At 42.9% G+C, this 23,236-nt stretch overlaps 1 protein-coding gene across 2 annotated transcripts in view; it reads right to left on the reverse strand.

Moving 5' to 3' along the window:
• Positions 1-68: 68 nt before the first annotated feature.
• Atp7a (ATPase copper transporting alpha) overlaps positions 69-23,236 on the reverse strand; it is a 128,190-nt gene continuing 105,022 nt past the window's right edge. For both annotated transcript variants that reach the window (XM_048335527.1, XM_048335526.1), the window contains exons 16-23: positions 21,641-21,823; positions 17,478-17,691; positions 10,654-10,800; positions 8,816-8,958; positions 5,462-5,665; positions 4,851-4,968; positions 1,737-1,839; positions 69-494 (exon numbers count right to left, since the gene is read on the reverse strand). In XM_048335527.1, the coding sequence (XP_048191484.1) occupies positions 218-494; positions 1,737-1,839; positions 4,851-4,968; positions 5,462-5,665; positions 8,816-8,958; positions 10,654-10,800; positions 17,478-17,691; positions 21,641-21,823 (1,389 nt within the window). In that variant the 3' untranslated portion in view covers positions 69-217. The remainder of the gene's footprint in view (positions 495-1,736; positions 1,840-4,850; positions 4,969-5,461; positions 5,666-8,815; positions 8,959-10,653; positions 10,801-17,477; positions 17,692-21,640; positions 21,824-23,236) is intronic.

A 23,236-nucleotide genomic window follows, 5' to 3' on the forward strand; every position in this document is an offset into this window, starting at 1 on the left:
AAAACTTGCTGGTAACTCATTTTGATAAAGCTAGGTTGAGAACTTGTGTCTTGAAGGTGATATTTTCCCCCCAATGTGACAACTGAAACCCAAATTGATTCTGCTATGTAAGAGCTAGAAACCAACATCAAGTCCTTCCACAAGATTTTGAAAAGCCAAGGTGATGTGCTGAATGTCAGTGCATAACAATGTCGACAGCAGCCTTGTCAGGCGCCTTCTATAATGTGGTGTCGTCATCTTCCCTGAAGTCCCCCACCAGAAGGGAGTGCTTGTCTGCTTCACTTGTCACCACACTGTTGAGGGAACGTTTATCAGACAGTAGTGAGTTTATGGAGGCTCTGCTGTAATTAACGATCCGGTCCAGCAAACCCAGTTTAGGAGAATTTCTTGAAGTGTCATCTATCCCAACATGAATGCTGATTTCTGAAGGGCTCTTCTGTCCTAATTGGCTCCGGGCATGCAGTACATAATTCTCAAAAGTTGGTTTCCTGTATCTGGGCACATGTAAAAGGACACTAGTTTAAAAGAAGCAAATGTGAACCATATGCTTGCTATAGGCACAAATGAAGATTTGCCTGGGATGAAATGGACAAAGGCGGGGCTGGGGATATGGCCTAGTGGCAAGAGCGCTTGCCTCATATACATGAAGCCCTGGGTTCAATTCCCCAGCACCACATATATAGAAAATGGCCAGAAGTGGCGCTGCAGCTCAAGTGGCAGAGTGCTAGCCTTGAGCAAAAAGAAGCCAGGGACAGTGCTCAGGCCCTGAATCCAAGCCCCAGGAATGGCCAAAAAAAAAAAAAAAAAAAAAGAAATGGACAAAGGTGGTCACTCTGAGGGAAGTAGCTTGAAATGTATTGTGTGGAATTGCAATGATCAGAAATCCTACTTCTCAGTCAGGTGCCAGTGGCTCATGCCTGTAATCCTAGCTACTCAGGAGGCTGAGATGTGAGGATCCCAGTTCAAAGCCAGCCCCAGGGAGAAAAGTTCATGAGACTCTTATCTCCAATTAACCACTAGAAAACCGGAACTGGTGCTGTGACTCAAAGTGGTAGAGTGCTACCATTGAGCAAAAAAACTCAGGGACAGTTCCCAGCCCCTGACTGAGTTCAAGCCCCACAACCACCACCAACAAAACATACAACAGAAATCCTACTTCTCAGAGCCAGTGGACAAGATGCTGCTCACTTAGTGCTGTGGTGGCTATTCATAAACTATATGAGAAGACAACCACATAACTCAATTGTTATGAGGAGCTAATAATAGCTCATATTAGTAATTATTTTGGCTTATTATTTGTACTGGTCCTGGGGCTTGAACTCAGGGCCTAGTGGCTATCTGTGAGCCTCTTTTGCTGAAGGCTTGAGTTCTAACACTTGAGCCATACATCCACTTCTGCCTTTTTGGTGGTTAATTGGGGTTAAGAGTCTTACATAATTTCTTGTACAGGCTGGCTTCAAACCCTGATTCTGAGATCTCAAACTCCTAAATAGCTAGGATTACAGGTGTGGACCACCAGTGCCCAGTATGGGCTTATTATTAAGCAATACAAAAATAAAATATACCAAGTCTAATTATGAATAAAGGCATATCAAAGCTGACCTACAGTCCCAGCAGTTGGAAGGCAAAGGTAGAATTGAGTTTGAGGCCAGCTTGGGCCTCAAACAAACACTGTGGATACACAGTGAAACTCTGTCTCCAAAGAAATAGTAATGTGAGCAAGCCATTTTACTTACAGTTTGAGGAAGAGAGAAGAAAGGACCACAGAAACAGATGATGCGGCCATTGCTGCAGATCCCATCCAGGGTTGCAAAACCAAACCAATGGGCATAAAAACTCCTAGGAAATAGGCTTGGATTAGCTAGAGTTGGCAGTTATTAAAAAAATGATCAGTGCCTTTCTAATGTATGCAAGTCATTTCTTCAGAATTTTATTCTCTTGAGGAGATTTATGTTGTTGCCAATTCTTCATTAATAAAGTACAGCCATGAACATTCTGGTATGCATCTCCCTCGACCCACAGTTAAAGGTTTTCTCTAGGGTATATGCTAGGGGTGAAACTGCCAAATCACAATACTGTGATTACATGTTCAGTATACATGGCTATCCCTCAGTTCCCCAAAGAGGTTCGCAAAAGAAGCTAGAGCAGCTCACAATTCTGCCAACAGTATACAGGAATTCATGTCCTATAACTCGCACACACATGCTTCTGGGGATTACACTTAGTGCCTGTGCTCTCAGCCTGCTTGTTCGTGGGTGGTAATCAACCACTAGAGCTACGCCTCTAGCCTAGTTTTTTTTTGCTAGTTAATGAGAGATGGAGTCTCTCAGACTTTTCTGCCTTGGCTGGCTTTAAATCATGATCTTCCAGGTTTCGGTCTCTTGAGTAGTGAGGAATGTAGGCATAAGCCACCAGCACCTAGCTGGTAATTTTTTTTTTTATTTTGGCTTCTGGATTGCAGCTTTATTTATTTTTTTGGCCAGTCCTGGGGCTTTGAGTTAGGGCCTGAGCACACTATCCCTGGCTTCTTTTTGCTCAAGGCTAGCACTCTGCCACTTGAGCCACGGCGCCATCTCTGGCCTTTTCTATATATGTGGTGCTGAGGAATCGAACCCAGGGCTTCATGTATATGAGGCAAGCACTCTTGCCACTAGGCCCTATTCCCAGCCCCTAGCTGGTAATTTTTTTTTGCCAGTCTTGGGCCTTGGACTCAAGGCCTGAGCACTGTCTTTGGCTTCTTTTTGCTCAAGGCTAGCACTCTACTACTTGAGCCACAGCACCACTCCTGGCCGTTTTCTATATATGTGGTGCTGGGGAATCGAACCCAGGGCTTCACATATATGAGGCAAGCACTCTCGCCACTAGGCCATATTCCCAGCCCTCTAGCTGGTAATTCTTGTACACTGATTTTATATGTTCATCTGGATACTTCTATTTTTCTACAGTAATTCACATATTATCTGTATAATATCTTTAAAAGTCACTTGTTCACTTGAGGTATGATCTGTGGTCAGGAGGCTGAAGCAGGAGTACTGAGAGTTGAAGGCCAGCCTAGGTACATAGCAAGTTCAGGAGCTGTCTGGATTATGGTGTCTTTTTTTTTTTTTTGCAGTCTGGATTATATAGCATAAGTTCAAGCCAGACTGATATACATAGGGAGACTGTCTCAGAAAACCAAAGCAAAAATAATTTTTTAAGGGGCTGGGAATGTGGCCTAGCAGCAGAGTGCTTGCCTCATATACATGAAGTCCTGGGTTTGATTCCTCAGCACCACATATATATATAAAAGGCCAGAAATGGCGCTGTGGCTCAAGTGGTAGAGTGCTAGCCTTGAGCAAAAAGAAGCCAGGGACAGTGCTCAGGTCCTGAGTTCAAGCCCTGGGACTGGCAAAAAACCCCAAAACCAACCAACCAAACAAACAAATATGTTTTTAAAAATCACTTGGTTGCTGGGCACTGGTGGCTCATGCTTGTAAACTTATCTACTCAAGAGACTGAGGTCCAAGGATCATGGTTTGAAGTCAGCCTGGGCAGGAAAGACCATGTGACTTATTTTTTGCCAGTCCCTGGGGCTTAAACTCAAGGCTTGGGCTGTGTCCATGAGTCTCTATGTGCTCAGGGCTAGTGCTCTACCACATAAGCCACAGCACCATATCCGTTTATATGGTACTGAGGAATCAAACCCAGGGCAAGCACTCTGCCACTAAGCCACATTCTCAAGCCCAGCTGTGAGTCTCTTATCTTCGATTAACTTCTCAGAAAAAGCCAGAATTGGTGCTGTGGCCCAAGTGGTAGAGCGCTATCCTTGAGCACAAAGAGGCTCAGGAATAGCACCTAGACCCTGAATTCAAGCTGCAGTATCAGCACAAAAACAAACAACAACAGAAACTTGGTCTACCAATGAGTCTTACTAGATTTAGACTGTTCTTTTGCTCTTTTTCCTCTTGGTATTTATCTGTGTGTGTTTGTTGACAGTTTTGTAACTATTTTCAGGTCATTTCATGTCTTTCTGTGGTTCTCAAGCCAGGGAAAATAAGAAGAAAGGAGTAACTATTTCTCTGGTTATTATTAATTTTTTGCCAAGCCTCTAGATTTAAGAGACTCTCAGATACTTATAATAAACAATTCTAAATATTATTTATTGTCCATATTTCTTTATACAATGTCTCTTATTTGTCCTTCAGCCTAAAAGAATACCTATTAATTATGACAGATATTAAGAGAGAGCAGAAAATTCTTTGTATACTGTAGTCACAAGTGCATAGCAAGACACAAGCTGCATGGAGCAAAAAAAAAACTGGAAGAAAATGTATAACACTAAATGGTTATGTTTGGATAGTGAAGTTAAAGGTAAGTGTTCTCTTCAGCAAAACGTAAACTAGTAAGTAAATATACACATGCATGTATGTATATGGAGAAACAGATGAAGCAATGTAGCAAAATACCAACTGGTAAATTTAAGTGAAGGGTAGACCTATTTCTAGGATGCCTTTAATCTTTTTTTGGTAGTACTAGGATTTGAACTTAATGCCTTGTATTTGCTAGGTAAGTTCTCTACCACGTGAGCCATGCCCCCAGTCCCCTTTGTATATCTTTTGATGTAGGTTTGATATTTTTCAAAATATAAATTGGAGGGAAAAAGAAGAAAGAAAGGCCTATCAGAATACTTACACATTCTCAGGCTGCAATGGAACACTGCTGAAAATGAAAACGATTGGTTTTTACCATAACTTCTTACCACACCAGCGCACAAAACTAAGCTCAAATGAAGATGAACACTTTAAACACTTTAAATATGATATGTTTCTAACGACTTCAGTAAACAAAACATTGAGGGTTAGGAGTCATACCGGAAGCTATGGGAATTCCAATCAGATTATAAATTAGAGCAAAGACAAAATTTATCCGAATCCTCTTCACTGTCTTTCTTGATAAGTCAATACTCGCCACAACATCCAGAAGATCATTCTGAGAACAGAAATATTTGTGGTATTAGTGAGTGTCTCTAACTTTACTAGGAACCGTGAAGACTTTTGTGTACTTTAGGGGAATAGGTGAACTCCCTGAAAATCTCAGATACTGCTAGAACATTGAGCTGTCCTTCAGCTATTTCACTCAAGGCTAGTGCTCTACCACTCTGAGCCACAGCACCACTTCCGGTTTTCTGGTGGTCAACTGGAGATAAGAGTCTCAAGGACTTTTCTGCCCTAGCTAGCTTTGAACTGCAATCCTCAGATTTCAGTCTCCTAAGTAGCTAGGATTACAGGTGTGAACCGCTAGTGCCTGGCAAGCATAGGATTCTGATTTGCACTGCTGAATTGAATTCCTAAGACTTTTTCATACTCTTGCTTCTGGAAACATGGGAATCAGAGCAGAATCATAGTGCTTGACACCTTACAAGGCTGTCACTGACGACAGTGGGCAGTTTCATACTCCTCAAAGGTCACACTGTAAGACTTACCCTTATCAAAACCACATCAGCTGCCTCGATGGCTACATCTGTGCCTGTGCCAATGGCAATTCCAACATTTGCCATGGCCAGAGCTGGGGAGTCATTAATTCCATCTCCAACCATTGCTACTCGCTTGCCTTCCTCTTGAAGTTGCTTCACCTTAGCCACTTTGTGGGAAGGCAGAACTTCAGCAAACACCTTGGTAATGCCAACCTAGATGAAGAAAGTAAGCTCAATTCAAGAAATAAGACTCGGCAACTGAAACATAACTGAGCAGTAACGTGTCATCCTTTTCTTCTCTTTCTCTCTCTCTTCTCTCTCTCTCTCCCCCTCTTTCTTTCTTCCCCTCCCTTCTACCTTCCTTCTTTCCTTTTAACCTTCTCTCCTTTCCCCTCTTTGTCCCTCCTTTCCTTTTTCACTACCTCCCCACTTCCTTCCCTTTTTTTTTTTTTTTTTTTTTTTTGGCCAGTCCTGGGGCTTGGACTCAGGGCCTGAGCACTGTCCCTGGCTTCTTCCCGCTCAAGGCTAGCACTCTGCCACTTGAGCCACAGCGCCGCTTCTGGCCGTTTTCTGTATATGTGGTGCTGGGGAATCGAACCTAGAGCCTCGTGTATCCGAGGCAGGCACTCTTGCCACTAGGCTATATCCCCAGCCCCTTCCTTCCCTTTTTTGTGTTAGTACTGGGGCTCAAACTAAGGGCCTGAGCACTATCCCTGAGCATTTTTGCTCAAGTCTGGCCCACTACCACTTGAGCCACAGCTCCACTTTTGGCTTTTTCGGTGGCTAATTGGAGATGAAAGTCTCATGGACTTTCCTGCCCTGACTAGCTTTGAACCATGATTATCAGATCTCAGTCTCCTGAGTATCTAGGATTACAGCAGGCTTGGGCCACCAATGTTTGGCTGAGCTATCTGACAAAGTGATAATGTAGAAGAGTGAGTTTTAAATATACTGTGGAGAGTGTGAAAATTGACAGTCTTTTTGGAGGACACTTAGCAACATTTTGCCCAGCAATTCTACTTTTAACTATATTTTAGATAGTTTTTCATGGAAAAAGTGGAGATGTTTATTAGTGCTTACTTGTAACAACAAAAATTTCAAAACCACCTAAATGTCTCTCTGGAAAAACAGTATAACAAATTATGACACATCCATACCACAGAACTCCACCTAACAGTGTAGAATGAATGAAATAGCCTTATAGGTAAACAAAACTGGGGAATATTGTTATGTTAAAAAAAGTAAGACTAGGGCTGGGACTGTGGCTTTGTGGTAGAGTACTTGCCTAGCATGCACGAAGCCCTGGGTTTGATTCCTTGGTACCGTATAAACAGAAAAGGCCAAAAGTGGCGCTGTGGCTAAAGTTGTACAGTGATGGCCTTGAGCAAAAAGGAAGCTCAGGGACAGTGCCCAGGCCCTGAGGTCAATTCCCAGGACTGGCAAAAAAAAACTATATAATAAGATAACTCAGGCTGGGGATATGGCCTAGTGGCAAGAGTGCTTGCCTCGTATACATGAGGCCCTGGGTTCAATTCCCCAGCACCACATATACAGAAAACTGCCAGAAGTGGCACTGTGGCTCAAGTGGCAGAGTGCTAGCCTTGAGCAAAAAGAAGCCAGGGACAGTGCTCAGGCCCTGAGTCCAAGCCCAGGACTGGCCAAAAAAAAAAAAAAGATAACTCGTAGATAGTCAGTGGCTCCTACTTGTAATCTTAGCTTCTCAGCAGGCTGGGATATAAGATTAGGGTTTGAAGCCAGCTTGGGCTGGAAAGTCTGTGAGACTCTTATCTATAATTAGTCACCAAAAAGACAAAAGTAGAGCCGTTGCTCAAGGGATAGAGCAGTAGCCTTAAGCAAAAAAAGCTCAGGAGCAGTGTCTATACTCTGAGTTCAAGTCCCGGTACCAGCACAAAAATAAAAAAATAAAGCTACTGAATAATCTGTATAAAATTATCCATTTGAAGTTGAAAATACTAGGAACTATACATTTGTATATGAACACATGGAAATATGAAAAAGTGAGGGGGAGAAGTGGACAAGGAACCTGGAAAAAGTATGACAAACTCTTTAGTTTGGGTTTTTTGTTATTTTGTTTTTGCCAGTCCTGGGGCTTGAACTCTGGGCTTGGGTGCTGTACCTGAGCTTCTTTGTGCTCAAGGGTTTGTGCTCAAGGTTTATCACTTGAGCCACAGTACCACTTACAGCTCTTTTGAGTAGCTTATTAGAGATAAGAGTCTTAACAGACTTTCCTGCCTTGGCTGGCTTCATAAAGCAATCCTCAGATCTCAGCATCCCGAGTGGCTATAATTATAGGTGAGAGCCTCCGAGTGCCCAGCTGCATTTGTTTTTACATAAATGAATACATACATGTATTCATAAAGATTTCTTGTGCAGCAGGTGCCAGTGGCTCATGCCTTTAATCCTAGCTACTTAAGAGGCTGAGAGCCAAGGAGGATCATGGTTCAAAGCCAGCCTGGGCAGAAAAGTCTGTGAGACTCTAATCACCAATAAACTGTTCGGGAAAAGCCAGAAGTGGTGCTGTGGCTGAAGTGGTAAAGCACTAGCCTTGAGCACAAAGAGGCTCAAGGACACTGCTCAGGCCCTGAGTTCAAGCCAAAAAAAATTCCTTGTGCAATTTAATAGAAGGAAGAAAGCATTCTAAAGTAAAAAAGACTGAAAAATATTGGCAACAAGGCAAATGTGCAGTGAGCAGAAATAGCATGTGTTGTAGGGAAATGGGCCTATGGCAGGGCTCAGGATGAACTAGAGTGGAATCTGCTTGTGGTTACTGCCATGATGATGAGCACCTGGCTTGGGCTGGTGAAGAATAGGAGCAACATTTCAAAGGAAGCAGCAACAGGCACTGGTATAGAGGATCAAGCACTCATCCTGCAATCTAAGCAAATACCTTTATTACTTATACCAGTAACACCCAAAGTCCACCCAGCATAGTATGCTAATTCTTCTTTAAGGAAATGGGTATGGCTATTTGGTGGTAATGAAAACAATAGTAATGTGAATTCTTTAGCATCTAAATGCAAGAAATAAAGCATACGTGAAGAATTAGAAATTAGCTGGCACAGCTGGCTCATACCTGTAATCCTAGCTACTCAGATCTGAGGATCACAGTTCGAAGCCAGACCAGGTGTGAAAGTCCATAAGACTCTTATCTCCAATAAACTACGAAGAAAAACCAAGTCGTGCTATGGATCAAGTGGTAGAGTGCTAGCCTTGAGCATAAAGAGGCTCAAAGTCAATGCCCGGGCCCTGAGTTCAACTCCCAAGACAGGCAAAAAAAAAAAAAAAAGAATTAGAAGTTACCACATGCTCTCCCCTCCCCCAACAAATAAGTAAATCAATTACCTGTGAAGCGATTGATCTAGCTGTTTTGCTGTTGTCTCCAGTCATGAGAACTACTTCTAAGCCCATAGACTTCAGAATATGGACAGCCAATTCTGCCTCCGGCTTCACTGTGTCAGCAATGGCAATCAAGCCACACAGCTCATCTATTGAACGGGCAGCAAAAGAGAAGAAGGCTTGCAATGTAGTGAAAGCAGAACAATACAGTAGATAACAAAAAAGCTGTTCAGGGCTTGGGTCTGCCAAATTTTGGACAAATTTCTCTATTTGGTTATGAAAATTCTACCGGGTAGCTGGTGAAGGCAGCACTAACTAATAAGAGACACCATGCCAGATGCCAGTGGCTCAAACCTGTCATCCTAGCTACTCACAAGGCTGAGATCAAAGTATCTCGATTCAAAGCCAGCCCAGGCAATGAAGCCTATGAAAGTCTAATCTGCAATTAACTACCAAGAAATGCCAGTAATGGAAGTATAACTCAAGTCATAGAGCACCAGGCTGGAGCACAAAATGTCAGGGATGGTACCCAGGCCTGAGGAATCGAACTCAGGGCTTTATGCATGTAGGCAAGCACTCTACCACTAAGCCACATTCCCAGCCTTGCTATTATTTTAATGTTGTTACTTTTAGATTTTTTCAATTGCCAAGCACAGTGGTTCAAGCTACTTAGTAGGTGGAGATTGTGGAATCATAGTTCAAGGATAGCCCAAGCAAAAAAAAAAAAGTTCATGAGATTTCATCTCAACCAGTGGTTAATACATACCTATTACACAGCTATGGGGAAGAACAATGGTTGGGCCCCATAACTCATGCTTGTCATCCAGCCTGGACTGTTGTCCAAACTGGCACTGGCATAAGGCGAGACCCTATCTCAAAAACAACTAATGTAATCTGGGTGATGGTGGCTCAGGCCTGTAACCCTATCTACTCAAGAAGCTGAGATCTGAAGATTAAGGTTTGAAGCCCAGCAGGAAAGTCCATGACATGCTTATCTCCAATTAATCAGCAAAAAGCCAACAGTGGAACTGTGGCTCACATACTAGAGTACTAGCCTTGAGCAAAAAAATCTAAGGGACAGCATCCAGGCCTCAAATTAAAACCCAGTAGTGGCACACACACAAAAAGACAACTGATATAAAACAGTACTGGAGGACTGATATAGAGTCTGCTTAGTAAGTGTCAGGATCTGGCTTAAAAAAAATTTAGTACCAAAAAAAGAAATTTTTTACTTAAAATAAGATAGATAAGAAAACAGTAAAGTTAAGGGACTTTCTAAAGTGGTCTTTTTTTGTCTTTTGTGGTACTGGAGACTGAATTCAGGGCCCCATTCCAACTGAGTTTTTGTTATTATTTTGTTTTCTGAGACAAGGTCTTGCTATGTAGCCCAGGCTGACCTTGAATCCCAAATCTTCTTGTATCAGCCCCTTAAGTGCTAGGATTACAGGTGGGTGCCACTCTGCCTGGCAAGATAATTTTTAACTAATTGTGACCAAGCATAGGCTGCTAATATTTTCACTTTGCATTCAAGTTGCTTTTTTTTTTTTTTGGCCAGTCCTGGGGCTTGGACTCAGGGCCTGAGCACTGTCCCTGGCTTCTTTTTGCTCAAGGCTAGCACTCTGCCACTTGAGCCACAGCGCCACTTCTGGCCATCTTCTGTATATGTGGTGCTGGGGAATTGAACCTGGAGCCTCATGTATAGGAGGCAAGCACTCTTGCCACTAGGCCATATCCCCAGCCCCTCAAGTTGCTTTTGAATAACCTTTATAGTTCAAAAGTCTCTTCATACATTAAACAGTAACAGGTGACCACAGTGAGTCATAGCACACTATGGGAAATCTTACCATCCACTGCCACCAATACTGCAGTCCGACCTCTCCTCTCATGCTCAATCATGTAATCATCAACGTCATTACTAATAACAAGACCATTTCTAATCATCCACTCCCGGTTGCCAATGAGGACTTTGTACTGCTGTGTATTAACAGGATCTGAAAGGAAACACAGAAATAACATTGAATGAGCTCAGGTATCCCATACAGCCACTCTATGAGGTAAGTTCCTGTCTAACCTTGTAGTTACTACATGGCATTTTTTTGTAAATGATAAGCTAAAACAGTGATTTTCAATTTTTTGAGGAACAGACTGAGTTTGAGTTCACTGCACACAGAGCTGCCTTCACCAGAAATGCCCTTAGCACTCTTCCCATGTTCTTCAAGAGCGCGTTCACATGTAACTTTCTGCTGGCTGCCAGTGGCTCATGTCTATAATCCTAACTACTCAGAAGGCTGAGATCTGAGGATCATGGTTCAGAGCCAGTGCAGGCAAGAAAATCTATGAGGCTCTTATTTCCAATTAACCACTCCCACCAAAAATAGAAAAAGGCCAAAACGCCAGGTGCCAGTGGCTCATGCCTATAATCCTAGCTACTCAGGAAGCTGAGATCTGAGGATGAGATCACAGTTTGAAGCTAGACTGGGCAGGAAAGTCTGTAATACTTCTTTTTAATCTTTAAGTAGTTGTACAAAGGAATTGCCATTTGACAAGGCAGTTTATGAATACAATTCATCTTGATCAATGTCACCCCTTTCAACATTCTTTCCCATCCCTCCCAACCCATCCTGCCTTCACTTTTTTTTTTTTAACTTTGTAGGATATACATTGAATTCTTTTTTTTTTTTTTTTTGGCCAGTCCTGGGCCTTGGACTCAGGGCATGAGCACTGTCCCTGGCTTCTTTTTGCTCAAGGCTAGCAGTCTGCCACTTGAGTCACAGCGCCACTTCTGGCCATTTTCTGTATATGTGGTGCTGGGGAATCGAACCCAGGGCTTCATGTATACGAGGCAAGCACTCTTGCCACTAGGCTATATCCCCAGCCCCATACATTGAATTCTTAACTGCATTCTCCAAGTGAGACTCTTATCTCCAATTAACTACCACCCAAAAAAGAGATGGAAGTGTAGCTGTGGCTCAGTGGTAGAACACTAGCCTTGAGCACAGAAATTCAGAGACAGTGCCCAGTCCCAGAGTGCAAGCACCAGGACTGGCACAAAAAATTAAATGTCACTTTCTTTTTAAGGCTTTCCTTTGATCTTCCATAGCAATGGAAGCAATTCAACATGCAATTCTAGTTGGTTGCAACGTTAATTCAATTTTCAATTACATAGCAATTCAATTAAGTTGAAAATAATTATTGTCCACCAGTAGCCTAATGTGGTTGGGGGTAAACATACAATCATGCTGATGTTTCTCGCTGAGTCAGGATCACAGACTCCCCTCCCCAATCCTGGCGCTTGAACTCTGAGCCTGGGCTCTGTCCCTGGGTTCCTTTTGCTCAAGGCTAGCACTCTACCACTTGAGTCACAGTGCCACTTCCAGGTCTTCCTGTGATTAACTGAAGATAAGAGTCTCTGCAGAGTTTCCTGCCCAGACTAGCTTTGAACCATGATCCTCAGATTTCAGCCTCCTCAGTAGCTAGGATTACAGGCATGAGAGCCACCAACACCCAGGACCACGGACTTTAAGTAAGCTTTTGGTGCTGTGACAATTGCACTCACTTCCCTAAGTCTACTAATTCTGTGTATCTTCTAGATGGCTATGTTATATCTTTCCTTTCGGGTCTGTAACTTCCCCCTTGTTCTCATGCCAGATCACTCTGCTTCCTGCTTCTGAAAAACAATCAACACATCTCCCAGGGTACATGTGCTTCCTGCATCCTTATATCCTACAGCCCCTTCTACTACAAATTGACTTTGCTCCTTTGTTTTTGGAAATACCAAAATGATTTTATTTTTTTGTCATTGACAACATGCATGACATTGACATTATATCATTTTGTTTGTTTTTGGTCAGTGCTAGGGCTTGAATTCAGGGCCCGGTATTGTCCCTAAGCTTTTGTGTTCAAGGCTAGCACTCTACCACTTTGAGCCACTTCTGGCTTTTAGGTGGTTCATTGGAGATAAAGGGTCTCTTGAACTTTCCTGCCCAGGATGGCTTTGAACCACAATACTCAGATCTCAGCCTCCTGAGTAGCTAGGATTATAGGCATGAGCCACCATGCCCAGCTTGTTGGCTTCTTTCATATTACTTAAGTATACATTAAAAATACATATGTTGGGCTGGGAATGTGGCTTACTGATAGAGTGCTTGCCCAGCATGAATGGAGCCCTAGGTTCGATTCCTCAGTACCAATAAACAGAAAAGGCCAGAAGTGGTGATTTTGCTCAAGTGGTGAAGTGCAAAAAGAAGCAAAAAGAAGCTCAGGGATGGTGCCCAGGCCCTAAGTTCAAGCCCCAAGACAGGCAAAAAAAAAAAAAACCTCAAAACAAGCCTCTCTGATCTCGACTACTTCTCTAGCTATATGACTGCTCTGCTGCCAGCACAGCATGATTCATACTATCTTCCTTGTTTGTCTCCAAGTCATGGCTTTCCACTGTCTCATGAACCCACTCCAAAGCTTTACCTTGTAAACCAGTGACTCTTGCTTTTCTTTTTTGTACTTGAGTGGAACATGTAAAAAAATAAACTTTTCATCTTGTCTCCAGTGCTGCTCCTGTGGTTCTTCTGCTCATTTTACTCTTGCTTTTGTTTGGAAGTAATGAAGTGTGAAACCCAGGGCACTGTGCAAGCACTCTATCACTGAGCTACATTCCCAGCCCTTGTGTGTGTGTGTGTGTGTGTGTGTGTTTTTTTTGGCCAGTCCTGGGCCTTGGACTCAGGGCCTGAGCACCATCCCTGGCTTCTTCCTGCTCAAGGCTAGCACTCTGCCACCTGAGCCACAGCGCCCCTTCTGGCCATTTTCCATATATGTGGTGCTGGGGAATCGAACCGAGAGCCTCATGTGTAGGAGGCAAGCACTCTCGCCACTAGGTCATATTCCCAGCCCCCCTTGTGTTTTTTGTAATATAATTTTATTGTTACTATTAAGGTGTTCTACCAAGGCGTATTGTTTCATAAATTAAGTAATGAGCACATTTCTGTTTTGGACAATGACATCCTTCCTTTGTGTTCCCCAGTTTCCCCTCTCGTCCCTGCACAGTTAATTTTCCACTTAGTGTCTACTATGTATCATGCCTGCATTTGTTCATCATTACTCCCTCCATTTTATACACCCTTTGCTCCCCTATCAAAAGACAGAAAGCAAAAAGCAAAAACAAAACAAAAAAAAAAAACACTCCACCCACAAGAACAAGAAGAACCCCATGTTTCCATTTCCTGGAATTCATTTCAATAAATAGTATTTGAAATGTCCAGTAGAGTTATGCCGTTGGGTTCTAAGTTTCCTCCTTTAGTCTCACTGTTTGTGTTCAGCCCTTGGTGGTTTTTATTTTTTGGTGTGTGTGTGCATGTGTGTGTGCGCGTGCCCACACGTGTACTTGGGCTGGGACTCGTGACCTGAGCACTGTCCCTGAGCTTTTGTACTCAAGGCTAGGATTCTACCACTTGAGCCACAGTTCCACTTCTGGCTTTTTGGTGGTTAACTGCAGATAGAAGTCTCACAGACTTTCCTGCCCAGGCTGGCTTTTAGCCTTAATCCTTACTTAGATCTCAGCCTCCTGAGTAGCTAGAATTACAGGCAAGAGCCACCAGCTTCAGCACTTGTATTTTTTATTTATTTATTTATTTATTTATTTATTTATTTTTTGCTAATCCTGGGACTTGAACTCAGGGCCTAGACACTGTCCCTGAGCTTCTTTTGGTCAAGGCTAGGAATCTACCACTTGAGCCACATCACTGCTTCCAGTGTTTTTTATTTACGTGGTACTAAGGAGTCAAAGTGAGGGCTTCATGCATGCTAGGCAAGCACTTGACCACTAATCCACATTCCCAGCCCCAGCCCTTGGTTTTTGAGTTAAGGTACCCCAAGCTAAACTCAAACCCATGATCTTCCTTCTTCCATCTCCCAAATGCTGGGATTATATTATAGGCATGTGCCACCACACCTGGCTTCCCTATCTTATTTAATGGAAATTCTATCCTTCAAACTGCTTAGACCACTAGCCTTAGCATAATTTTTGATTCCCATTTCTCCTGTACTTCATCAAATCCATGAAAAAAACCTTTCCACTTTCCTTTCAGTGCAGTTTTACCACTTCTTACAACCTCTAGTGTTATTGCCACACTGGTCCAAGCTACTGTGGTCTTTCATTTGAGTATGGCAACAGCCCACTCACTCATCTCTCTGCCTCTTCCTTTGCCCTTGGCTTCTACTTCCTCAGAACACATGGAGTAATACTTTAAAAACATTAAGCCAAGCTGGGCACGGGTGGCTCACACCTGTAATCCAAGCTACTCAAGGGCTGAGATTTGATGGTCTCGTGGCACAGCAAGCCTAGGAAGGAAAGTCTATGAGACTCTTAACTCTAATTCATCACCAAAAAAGCTGGAAGTGGAGGTGTGGATCAACTAATAGAGTGCTAACTTTAAAGGGGGAAAAAAGCTTAATGACATTGCTCAAGCCAAGTTCAAGCCCTAGGACCAGCAAAAAATGAAAACAAAACCATCCAGTGAGATTCCAGCCCTCCATGATTCAAAACCCTAAAGCAGCTTCCCATCTCAGGGTGAAAAAGCAAAGGCCTAACTGGGGAACCTAGCTCACAACAGAGCACTTGCTTAATATGTACCAGGTTTGGGATTTGATCCCCAACACCAAAAACCTACCAAAGAAAAAGACCAAGTTTAAAAAAAAAAGAAAAAGACCAAATATTTCCAATGTCCTTGTGTGGGATCTGACCCAGCAATATGTGTGTCTCATCTTTTCTTCCTTTTCCTCCTTAGTCTGTTCTGGCTATGCAGGTCTCCTTGCCATTCTCTAAACAAGTACACATCAATGTAAGCTTTCCTACATACCCTTCCTCCTGTTGCAATGCTCTTACTGTGTATGTTCTTTGTAACTTCCCTAGGGTCTCTGTTCAAACATCAGCCTCCTTCTTGGTAAGGTGATCAGAGCAGCCTCTGAAACAGCACCTGCTGCTCCCAGCATTCCCTTCACTTCAGTCCACTTCACCTCCTTCCACAGCACCATCTCTACTAGCTAGATCTATTTCCTTTTGATTCCTCCACCATTTTTCTGCTGCCCCACCAAGAATATAAGTTCCATGGGATAAGAAATTTATCTATCATCTTGCTCACTGCTGAGACATGGAGGGGAGAGAGTGTTGTGCTGGGGATTGAAGTCTGAGCCTTGCACATGCTACACACAAGCTCTCCCACTGAGCTTCACCCCACCTCACACACATACTGCTGATTCCTAGTGCCCTGAATAGGTGTACTACATACAATAAATGCTCCATAATAAGGGTGATGAATGATCCTTTAAAAGTCACTATTCCTGGGGCTGGGGATATGGCCTAGTGGCAAGAGTGCTTGCCTCATATACATGAGGCCCTGGGTTCAATTCCCCAGCACCACATATACAGAAAATGGCCAGAAGTGGCGCTGTGGCTCAAGTGGCAGAGTGCTAGCCTTGAGCAAAAAGAAGCCAGGGACAGTGCTCAGGCCCTGAGTCCAAGCCCCAGGACTGGCAAAAAAAAAAAAAGTCACTATTCCTTGATACTGTATACCCATAGACAAAGAAAAAGAAGTCACAGACTAGCTGAAAATGGTCAGGAAATAACTAATTATTATTATTTTGCCAGTCCTAGAGCTTGAATCAGGGCCTGAGCTCTGTCCCTGAGCCTCTCTGTGCTCAAGGCTAGCATTATATGACTCTTGCCACTAGGCTATATCCCCAGCCCATGTGAGAAAGTTTTTGAAGGAAAGAGAACCTTCATCAAATGCTAAGGGCATGAACACTGCATGAACAGAAGCATGAGTCTGCAGCAAGTAAGTGAATTCAATAAACCTAGAATACGCTCTCTTGAAACTTAGAGACAAAGGAAAAGAAAGGCTGAGTCTAGATGGGAATATAGTGATTTTAGTGGAAGAAAATCAAGAAGCAAAAAGACATGACAGAGGGAGGTTCCTGAGGAACTGAGAGAGGGCGGGACTTGAGCAAAGATGGAGGGGTGTGCCAGGCAAGATGGGAGATACTTCTCATGGAGAAGAAATGACTGAACAAAATATAGAACACATGTCTGAGAAGCATAATTTTCTATATGAGAAATAGGTGATTTGCCAAGGGGACTTGAGGGAGGAACACAGGCTCTTGTGAAAGATACAAAAGGTTAAGAAGTTAGCTGGATACCAGTGGCTCCTAGCTACTCAGGAAGCTGAGATTTGAGGGTCATGGTTCAAAGCCAGCCCGGGCAGAAAAGTTTATGAGACTCTTATCTCCAGTTAACCACCAGAAAACTGAAGTGGAGCTGTGGCTTAAAGTGGTAGAGCACTAGTCTTGAGCAAAACAGCTCAGGGACAACACCCAGGCCCTGAGTGCAAGCCCCAGGAATGGCACCAAAATTAATGAATAATTTTTAAAAAATAACAGGTTGATAGTTGTAGTGACAGATACTAAATCATGAAGCACCCACAAAAGGCAGCTCCCATCACTCTATGGTGGTGCAGCTGGCAAACGTTCCTAAGTATCCTGAGAAAAGTCATCAGACAGCTCTCAATAAACTTAATTTGAGAGAATGAAATCAGGAAGTCAAGTTTTGTTTCTTCTATAATAGTCCAAGGTTATCAAGTTAGCTGATGATTCATAATTGGCACTACAAAGAAAATTAGCTTACTTGAGAGTTGGGCATCAATGATCATAGAAGACGAAGTTGGAAGTTCATTACTTGAATCAATTTCAACAAGGGATGCATTTTTAATGTTATTTTCCTCTATCTTCCAGTGGTTCTTATGGATCAAGCCTTCAATATTGGTGACTTTGCAGCTAATACCACAGCCCGGTACAACCTGGAAATCTGTACAGGTACCCAAGGTTTCAGTGTCCAGCTCCTAACAAACAGAAACAAATGTGAATAAGACATCCTATGCTGTTCTGAAAATCCAAGGGCATTCCATCAGCAAGACCACAGATTAGATTACTTCTTGTGAACGGGAAATACTTTAAACAAAATTATCACTAACCACTGCCCACTAGACAGTGGGTGACTATAAAGAAACAGAAGGGGATGGGAATGTGGCTTAGCAGTAGAGTGCTTGCCTAGCATTCATGAAGCCTTGGGTTCGATTCCTCAGCACCACATAAACAGAAAAGGCCAGAAGTGGTGCTGCGGCTCAAGAGGTAGAGTGCTAGCCTTGAGCAAAAAGAAGCCAGGGACAGTGCTCAGGCCCTGAGTTCAAGCCCCAGGACTGGGAAAGGAAAGGAAAGGAGGGAGGGAGGGAGGGAGGGAAGGAGGGAGGGAGGGAGGGAGCAAGGGAGGGAGGGAGGGAGGGAAGGAGAGGGAGGAAGAGAAGGGAGGGAGGAAGAGAAGGAGAGAAGGAAGGAGAGGGAGGGAGGAAGAGAAGGAGAGAAGGAAGGAAGGAAGGAAGGAAGGAAGGAAGGAAGGAAGGAAGGAAGGAAGGAAGGAAGGAAGGAAAATAAAGAAATAGAGCAATTAAGTATAACATTCAAAGTCATAGGAGAGCTCTAGAATCCTTATTCTTTCAAATTTATATAACACATAGAAAGATTGTGGATATTCTCTACCCTTTCTAGTATGGAACTATAGTCATTTTTAAGTTGGTTGTGTAGCTTGAACTGAAGGGCCTGGGTGCTGTCCCTGAGCTCTTTTGCTCAAAGCTAGTGGTCTACCACTTTGAGTCACTGCTACACTTCTGGCTTTCTGATGGTTAATTGGAAATAAGAATCTCACAGACTTTCCTGTCCAGGGTTGGCTTTGAACTGTGATCCACAAATCTCAGCCTCCTGAGTACCTATGATTACAGCCAGCTGTGGTGGCACAAACTGGTAATCAGTGAGAAGGGTAAGGCAGGAGGATCGTGAGTTTGAGACCAGCCAACACCTTGGGGTTGGGTATTTAGTTCAGTGGCAAAGCACTTGCCTGGCAAGTGCACGGCCTTGAGTTCAGTCCTCAGCGCTGGGGGCATGGGGGAGAAGCTAAGATTACAGGCATGAGCCACTGGCAGTGCCCAGTCAAGTTGATATATTTTATGTGTTAAATTAATATGAGATAATTAGGAATTTACACAGCAGGGAACAGTGGTTTGCACCTGTTACTGCCAGATATACAGGGAAACACAAGTAGAAGGATTGTATCCTTGTACAGCCTGGGCATAAACAGAGACTAGACCTTGGAAATAAACAATGGAAAAAGGGACTAGAGGTGTAGTTCAAGTAGTAGGGAATTTGCCTAGCCAGCTCAGGGTCCAGAGTTCAAGCCCTAGTACTGCAAAAGAGAGAAGAGAGAGAAAAAAATAGAGAAAGAAAGGAGAGATAGAGAGAGGGGGGAAAAAGAGAGAGAAAAGAAAGAGAAGAAAGGGGGCTGGGAATATGGCCTAGTGGCAAGAACGCTTGCCTGGTATTCATGAAGCCCTGGGTTCAATTCTCCAGCACCACATATATAGAAAACGGCCAGAAGTGGCGCTGTGGCTCAAGTGGCATAGTGCTAGCCTTGAGCAAAAAGAAGCCAGGACAGTGCTCAGGCTCTGAGTTCAAAGCCCAGGACTGGAAAAAAAAAATCTCGTGGAAAAAAACAAAGGATACAAGTCAGTTGGGGAAAAATACAAACGTCAATAAATACATTAAAAGAAATTCAGGTAAATGTTGGTGACTCATACCTATAATCTTAGCTACTCAGGAGACTGAGATCTGACAATCATGAGTTGAAGTGAGTCAGGATAAGACAAAACTGTAAGACACACTTAACTCCAACTAACCAGGGAAAAAAAGCCAGAAGTGGAGCTCTGGCTCAAGTGGTAGAGTGCCAACCTTGAGGAAAAAGGCCAAGCAAGAGGATGAGGTCCTGAGTTCAAGCCACAGGATAAAAGAAAAAAAAATCACCTTTATTCATAGTTAAGAAACTGCAAAGCAACTGTCAAAAGCAATTAAAAATAATGTGTTGATAAGAATGTGAAGAGGGCTGGGAATGTGGCTTAGTGGTAGAGTGCTTGCCTCATATACATGAAGCCCTGGGTTCCATTCCTCAGCTCCACATATATAGAAAAAGCCGGAAGTGGTGCTGTGGCTCAAGTGGTAAAGTGCTAGCCTTGAGCAAAAAGAAGCCAGGGACAGTGCTCAGACCCTTACTTAGTTCAAGTCCCAGGACTGGCAAAAAAAAGAATGTGAAGAAATGAGCTGGCTACTGCTGGCTCACCTCTATATTCCTAAAAACACGGGAGGCTGCAATCTGAGGTCTGAGGTTCAAAAACAACCAAACAGAAAAGTCTACAAGACTCTATCTCCAATCAGCCAAAAAAGCTGTACTGGAGTCATGGCTCAAGTGGTACCAGCCATGAGCAAAAAAGCTGAGAAGTGAGGCCCTGAGCTGAAGCCCAAGACCAGAATGTGGAGAAATGGACTCCCACAGCATTGGATGCAGGTATGAACTGCTATGCCCTTTGCATGAGTGTTGGTGATAGTCATCAGAATTTAACCACAGCATCATTTCAGGAAACAACTGCATCAATAAACGTATAGCAGTGATAAACATGCAAAAGCTAATAGGGACATTTAATGTACTTTGTAAAAAACAAAAACATTACATAAAGAGACTATGAAACAACGTGAGAAGGGCTGGAGGTGTGATTAAAGTGGTACAGCACCAGCCATAAGCAAAAAACGTCAAGTAAGAACAAGGGGCCCTGAGTGACGCCCCCAGTACCAGCACAAAAATAAAAGCAAACAAACAACTATACAAACAAAAGAACAAATGGAGCAGAGCTGTATTTCCTGATATGAAAAGTTCACTTAATAAAATAAAAAGCAAGGTACTAAGATTAGTCATTGTATGACCTTTCTATGTAAAGTTTAAAAAGAGAGAGAGAGAGAGAGAGAGAGACAGAGGAGAGAGAGAGAGAGAGAGAGAGAGAGAGAGAGAGAGAGAGAGAGAGAGAGAGAGAGAGAGTGTGTGTGTGTGTGTGTGTGTGTGTGTGTGTTTTTCCAGCCCTTGGGGAAACTGAGATAAGAAGGCTGAGACTTTGAGGCCAGCCTGGGCTACAAAGCAAGACCTTTCCTGTTTAAAAAAATAGTTAACAGCAGGAGCTGATAGCTCATGCGTCTAATCATAGCTATTCAGGAGCTGAAATCTGAGGATCACAGTTCAAAGCCTTGGCAGGAAAATTAGAGACTCTTCAATTAATCACCAAAAAAGCCAGAAGTAAAACTATGGTTCAATTGGTAGAGTGCTATACATGAGCAAAAAAATGCTTAGGAACCACACCTAGGCCCTGAGTTCAAGCCCCAGGACTGGCACACAAAATAAAGGTTAACATATACTTTGTGAATATCTTTTTTTTTTTGGCCAATCCTGGGCCTTGTACTCAGGGCCTGAGCACTGTCCCTGGCTTCTTTTTGCTCAAAGCTAGCACTCTGCCATTTGAGCCACAGCACCACTTCTGGCCATTTTCTGTATATGTGGTGCTGGCTTTATAGTATATGAAATATATCTCAAAGTTGTCAGGATAACTGTTAAATATTGGAGATAGGAATTATGGGAGGGGCAGGGGATGAGGTTTTTCACTCTTCATATGTAATTCCCTGAGCTATCTGCATTTTTCCATCACATACATGTATTACTTTAGATCAACCCATACGTGGTAGGATCAGAGTAAACTTCTATTTTCATCTTCCTACTTGTTTTTGTGAAGAAAGTAAGCCATCTAAGAGTTGATGAGAAAAGACAATTCTTTTTTAGCCTTCCATCAACTATACATGTTAGGCAAAGACCACTCTTGGTGTAATTCCTGCAGGAGCAGATGGCATGGAATCAAAGGGGAAGCATACCTGTTTGCAGTACTTGGTTACTGCTGTTCCTAGAGGGTGCTCACTGCTGCTCTCAGCAGTTCCCACAATGGCCAGGATCCTACTGCGAGGCATCCTGTTACTTTCCACTAAAATCTTTACTTGATTCACCACTGGAGTTCCATGGGTAATGGTTCCAGTCTTGTCGAATACTACTACCTTTACCTGAAAGGAAATGAAAAATAGAATACACTTAGATAACTGGATAATCCTTACAATCACCTTCCCAGAAATTTTTTTAAAAAGGCATACTGCGACAGATCATTATTTTTGTCTTGTAATACACTGGCTTTTGACTTGTTTTCACTTAAACTTATTTTCCTTGGGTGAGCAAAAGGAAGGAAGAATAAGAGGAGAAGCTTTCTAGTTGCAATGCATCTCTCACTTCTGTGAATGTGCAATCTTTTCTTATCCTGCTAAATGTCTGTAGATCCATATGAAGCAGCTAGAGCTAATTGTTAAAGCAGTTACGACAAATGGGACTACTACAAATTAAAAAGTTTCTGCACAGCTAAGGACATAGCCACCAAAATAGAAAGACAGCCAACCATATGGGAAAGGATTTTTACCAGGACAGCAACAGACAAAGGCCTGATATCTGTCATCTACAGAGAACTCAAAAAACTAAGCCCCTCCAAGCCCAATAAACCAATTAGGAAATGGGCAAAGGAGCTAAAGAGAGACTTCACAAGAGAAGAAATAAAAATGGCAAAGAAACATATGAGGAAATGTTCAACATCCCTGGTAGTAAAGGAAATGCAAATAAAAACAACCCTGAGATACCACCTCACCCCAGTTAGAATGGCCTATACTCTGAACTCAGGCAACAATAAATGCTGGAGGGGGTGCGGGGAAAGAGGAACCCTTCGCCATTGTTGGTGGGAGTGCAAATTAGTACAACCACTTTGGAGAACAGTATGGAGGTTTCTCAAAAAGCTCAATATAGACCTACCCTATGACCCAGCCATACCACTCCTAGGCATCTATCCTAAACAGCAAGTCCCAAGATATCAAAAAGACATTTGTACTTCCATGTTTATTGCGGCACAATTCACAATAGCCAAAATATGGAAACAACCCAGATGCCCCTCCACAGATGAATGGATCCAAAAAATATGGTACCTTTACACAATGGAATACTACATAGCGATTAGGAATGGTGAAATATTGTTATTCGCAGGGAAATGGTCAGAACTCGAACAAATAATGTTGAGCGAGACAAGCCTAGAACACAGAAAACAAAGGGGCATGATCTCCCTGATATATGACTGTTAACAAAGGGAGACGGAGAGTCAGTAGAGACCAGGTCTGTGAAACCAAAAACTGCTTGTCAAATGGTATTTCCCACAGGATTGGGGCAGCGACCCAACAGTATGTAACTAAAACCAAACTACTCAACATATAAAGGTCAAAAATCGACCTCTCATTGGAATACAATAGCTCAAAAGCTATGTATGTACGTTCATATAAGACTACTGTCGACATATTGTCTAATATCGACATTACATTTAAAACCCTAGGCGAATTTTCTTGGGCTTGGCCACGTGGCTACTGTATATGTTCTTGATACATTGTATA

This window comes from Perognathus longimembris, chromosome 28 (genome assembly GCF_023159225.1).
Source record: "Perognathus longimembris pacificus isolate PPM17 chromosome 28, ASM2315922v1, whole genome shotgun sequence".
Classification (NCBI taxonomy): Eukaryota; Metazoa; Chordata; class Mammalia; order Rodentia; family Heteromyidae; genus Perognathus; species Perognathus longimembris.